This window comes from Mandrillus leucophaeus, unplaced genomic scaffold (assembly GCF_000951045.1).
Source record: "Mandrillus leucophaeus isolate KB7577 unplaced genomic scaffold, Mleu.le_1.0 Scaffold1024, whole genome shotgun sequence".
Classification (NCBI taxonomy): domain Eukaryota; kingdom Metazoa; phylum Chordata; class Mammalia; order Primates; family Cercopithecidae; genus Mandrillus; species Mandrillus leucophaeus.
In genome coordinates, this window is record NW_012098366.1 from 94,295 (window position 1) to 99,204 (window position 4,910).

At 43.9% G+C, this 4,910-nt stretch overlaps 1 protein-coding gene and 1 pseudogene across 2 annotated transcripts in view; one reads left to right on the forward strand and one right to left on the reverse strand.

Moving 5' to 3' along the window:
* LOC105537478 (zinc finger protein 252-like) overlaps positions 1-4,910 on the forward strand; it is a 54,079-nt gene that overhangs the window by 5,303 nt on the left and 43,866 nt on the right. Inside the window, 1 exon segment of the mRNA XM_011977083.1 lies at positions 1,382-1,495. Coding sequence (XP_011832473.1) covers positions 1,382-1,495 — 114 coding nt within the window.
* On the reverse strand, positions 7-3,059 carry LOC105537466 (annotated as a pseudogene). Its single transcript, XR_001005716.1, has 2 exons — positions 2,960-3,059; positions 7-1,475 (listed from the first exon to the last, which is right to left on the reverse strand). The product of XR_001005716.1 is annotated as a transmembrane emp24 domain-containing protein 10 pseudogene (transcript).

Below are 4,910 nucleotides of genomic sequence, written 5' to 3' on the forward strand. Positions count from 1 at the left end.
CAATCCAAATGAAGTCATTATGGTCACACAAAAATCTTGGTAAAAGAACTAGAATGGAAGCCCAAACCGCTGAGCAAGTGGGAGAAGAAAAGAAAACATGGTTCAAACAGATCACACAAGGGAACCCAGGACAAATGCTGACTTTGACATTATCTAGGTAATTCCTATCTTTCTGTCATAGGTGACTCTAATAATAGACCTATTGTTGCAAAAACCAGTCAAAATTCTACCAAATTAAAAAGAAGTCCCTCATTGACTTGTTGGGTGTAGGTTGGTACCCCATGTCCTCCCACACCAAAAGAGATCAGTTCTGGCAAGAAAGCTCCAACCCACCTTGATGGTGCTGCTGATAGGATGCCTTAGGCCAGGCATGTCCCAGCGATGTTCTGCTGGCTGAGGTACAAGGTGGGAGGAGAATATGCCTCATTCATTACTCGATCAACTTCTTGGCCTTGAAGAAGCATTGCAGGTAGAAGACCTGCCAGGTGGCTAGTCCAATGAGGCAGAACATTGAAAAGATGCTGAAGTATAGGACCCAAGTGTTTGTTGACTCATTGGTATCACACATCTCCTCTTCCCTCTTCTTCATGTAGGCAAAATCATTAACAGTAAATTCTGAAAGGTCTTCTAGGTGTTGCAGCTTCACCTCTAATGGTTTGAGCTTCGCAACTTTTGCAATCTCTTCATAATTTTTTGCCTCCACTCCATGCTTCATGTCTAGCATCACGAGTTGGTCAGGTATCTGCCCTGTTCCCTTGCTCTCAAAACACACTTCAAACGTCATAATCTTCAGTGGTAAAGGAAAATTTCCCCCTTGGTTGCCTCCTCTTTGGAGTAGAAAATATGGCCAGCAGAATCTGTAATCTTGAGGTGGCTGCGCAGGCCGCCAGTGCCCCCAGACTGGTCGGAGATCTCATACGCGCCAGTCACTAGCAGGTCCTTGTGGATCTCCTCATGGAGGCACTTGCGAGAATTAATGGGCAGATGGAAGGAGATGGCAAGGACCAAGCTGGGGCTGAGCAGGAACAAAAGCAGCAATGCCAATGGACAAGGGCCATGCCAGGCTGGTGGGCCGGACAAACCAGACATGGTGTTGGAGACTCATTCCCCCTTTAACCCTTCTGCTGGGCATCAACACCTCCTACTATGAGTCCTCTACCATGATGTGTTCAGGCCACAGTGCTGTCCTATCTATGCCCCCTGTCCCCCTGGAAAGCTAGTTTTGACCTTTCTTCAGCTTAGGCAGAGGTCTGTGTCTTTCTTCACGGTTAGAGACCAGGTGGCAGGGAAGCACACAACCATCACACAGACTCAGACAACAGGTCCATCCTACCCTCTACCTGGGTGAATTTTTGGCTCTTGTTTCCTTTCTCTGGAACAGGACTGCAAGCTTCCAAACCTGATGTCATCTCCAGGCTGGAGCAGGGGGACGAACCATGGACCCCACACATCCTGAGAACTCAGAGGAGCTGGAGCTGGAGCCACAAGAGAGAATGTGAGTCTGCTCCCACTCTCTGCTTCTGTGGTAGGTGCTGCAGCTTCACTCACGAATCCCTTCTCTACAAGCTCCAGACAAATCTCTTGTTACCCTCAGGCCTTTGCTTTCCTCCTCCTTTTTCTATCTTGTCCTCTTTTCTTGCTGTTATTTGCCCCTGTTATCTCTCCATAAGTAGATTTGTGTTTTATTTACCCTAGAAAATGCTCTTTCAGCCACAAAAAAGAGCTCAAGTGTCTTTCCCTGGCAGCTGGCTCCCAGTCTCTTCACTTCCATGTCATCCACTCCTTAGGCTGTTTGGGAAAAATGCTAATTACATTTTTCCTCTGCTCTGACACCACAGCAACAATCAACAAAGACTTTGTGACCAAATGTGTGGAGGGCTTTTCCCATGCTCCAGACAGCTCTAATTCAATTCCATTTTGGTGCTCTCTTCTTGGAGATAGCCTGACATCCCACAGGCTGAGGGCTCAGTCTCTGAGACTGTCCTCTCAAGGCACTACTTGTAAGTTCAAGATTTCCAAACTTCAGACCAACAGGATTCAAGTCGGAGTTCCCATGACCCTCACTCTGGGTTCTATTAATTTGCTGGAGCAGCTCACAGAACTCAGGGAAACACTTAGATTTGCCAGTTTAGGCCGGGCGTGGTGGCTCGCGCCTGGAATCCCAGCAGTTTGGGAGGCCAAGGTGGGCAGATCACTTGAGGTCAGGAATTCAAGACCAGTCTGACCAATATGGTGAAACCCCATCTCTACAAAAAATACAAAATTAGCCAGGCATGGTGATGTGCATCTGTAGTCCCAGTTAGGAGGATGAGGCATGAGAATCACTTGAACCCAGGAGGAAGAGGTTGCAGTGAGCTGAGATCATGCCACTGCACTCCAGCCTGGGTGGCAGAGTGAGACCCTGTCTCAGAAAAGAAAAAAAAAAAAAGATTTACCAATTTATTATAAAGGATAAAGGTGAAGAAATGTGTAGACTGTGGTATGGGGGAAGGGGTGTGGAGTTTTCATGCCCTCCCTGGGTGCATCACCCTCTAGGATCCTATCTACTTAGCTATCTAGCAGCTCTCTGAACCCTGTCCTCTTAGGTTTTTATAGAGACTTTATTATGTAGATATGATTGATTAAACCATTGGCCATTGGTGATCAACTTAACCTTTAGCTCCTTTCCCCTCTCTGAGTTTGGGGCTTTGGAGCTAAGAATCCCGACCCTGAAATCATGCCTTGGCCTTTCCAGTGATCAGCTTCATCCTAAAGCTGTCAGTCAACGTAAGTCTACGAAAAGAAAGCACTTTGGAGATTACAAGGATTTTAGGAGTTGTATGCCAGGTCATGGGGGTGAAGACCAAATATATATTTCACACTGCCCACAGGGTTTGCTGACCAGCTCTGTTTTGGCTGCTTGGAGACGCCACTTAGAGAGACGTTCTCTTCCAAGTCTCTCATTCCTGCTGTTATTCACTCAGAGCATCCCAGGCTGATTCTGGGTCTTAAGGAAACAGATGAGCTAGAAGGCGTTTCTTCCTGTGTAGTGGGGGGCCTGAGCATGTAAACAGTAAGCAGAACAGAGTCCTGGGGCTCCATGCTGCCACACAGCTAACGTTGGTCATTTGTGCTTGTTGCAGGCCTGGCACTGTGCTGTCAGTGAATTTATGGAATTTGCCAATATCTCTTTACAATCTGTGCCCAGGAAACTGAGGCACAGAGAGATTAAATGGTGGCCCCAGATCACACAGCCAGCCAGGGACAGAACGGGGTTGGGTCCCTGGCAGATTTATCTCAGCTCCATACTCTTATTTATTTTCCTTAAGGAACCAGCTTTATTGAGGTGTAATTAACATACAATATGTTAACAAATATTTAAAGTATATGATTTTATATGTTTTCACATATGTATACACATGTGAAACCATTGCTACAATCTAGGGCAGTTATATCCATCACCCCCAAAAGTTTTCTCCTCCTTCATTATCTTTCACTCCTTCCCACCTTTCTCACTCCTTCCCACTTATATCCTGAAGTAATTACTGATCTCCTTTCTGTCACTATAAATTATATTTTCTAGAGTTTTATGTGAAAATGGAATCATTGAGCATGTATTCTTTTGGTCTGGCTTTTATTCAACATAATTATTTTGAGATGTGTTATGTTGTATATCAATAATTCTTTTTATTTCTGAATAATATTGTATTGTTTGAATATACTACAATTTGTTCATACTCTGTTAACAAACATTTGAGTTGTTTTCGTTTTTTGGTCAGTATACATAAAGCTGCTGTGAACATTGCCTTCCACTCATCTTGTACCTCCCTAAGTTGTTGTGAGTTGTCAAGAATGGTTACTAGTCTCTCCCTTGTCCCCCAGGTGCAGTCACTCGTCCAGCATTAAGGCCAGGATTCATTGCTTTCCAGGGCTGCTGAATAGCTATCTTCCTGGCACTTTCCACTCTTACTCTCTTACATTGGAGTCACCATCTATTGAATTCCGTGTCTATTTGTTCATTTATTCCTTGTTTTGCTGAAGTACATCCTCAAATAGGTTGAGCCCTTTTGTGTCTCAATATGGCTTTATTCTACCCTCATGTTTTTGAGTCCTTATGTATGAAATGTTTTATAAACTTCATATAAGTCGAATTATTTTATTCAGTCTGACAGTCATTTTTTTTAGAGTGTGCAGTAAAGGGTTAACTCAGAGGCCTGCACTGCCCAAATCCTGCATATTCCAAAGGTCTTTAGGACTAACCCCTTGACTAGCTTCTTGGAGGTAACCTCTAAGCTGTTGGAATATTCTGCCTGGTAAAAGTATTTGAGTACACCTGGGGCCTTGGGCTATGCTGGTTTATGCTAACTATGTGATTTAAAGCAAATGCTTATTTCTGTTTGCCTGGGTCCCTGGACCACAGTGTATCAGATTAACCCCTGAGGGAAGCTGTCAAGGTACCTGAGTGCCCCAAGTCCATGTACTAACCATTAATAAAAATCCTGAACACTAAAGCTCAGGTGAGCTTCCCTGGTCATCAACACTTTGCATATGTTGTCACACATGGTGGCCGGAAGAATTAAGGTCTGTCCAGGTGACCCTACTGGAAGAGGATACCTGGAAGTTCACACTTGGTCTCTCCTGGACCGTGTGTGGCATTTTCCTTTGCTGATTTTTAATTGTATCGTTTTGTCCTAATAAACTGTGTAATTGTGAGCATAAGAGCTTTTCTGAGTTCTGTGAGTCAGAAAATTAGTAAATTATCGAACATGAAGGTGGATTTGGGTACTTCTCGCAGAGTGCTTTGTCCATGTAAATGTAACACAATTATTGATAAAATTGAGAGTAAGTCTGCCATCTTGCTATTTGTTTTCTATTTGTCTCATCTGTTTTTTTCCTATACTATATTTATATATATATATATATATTTTTTT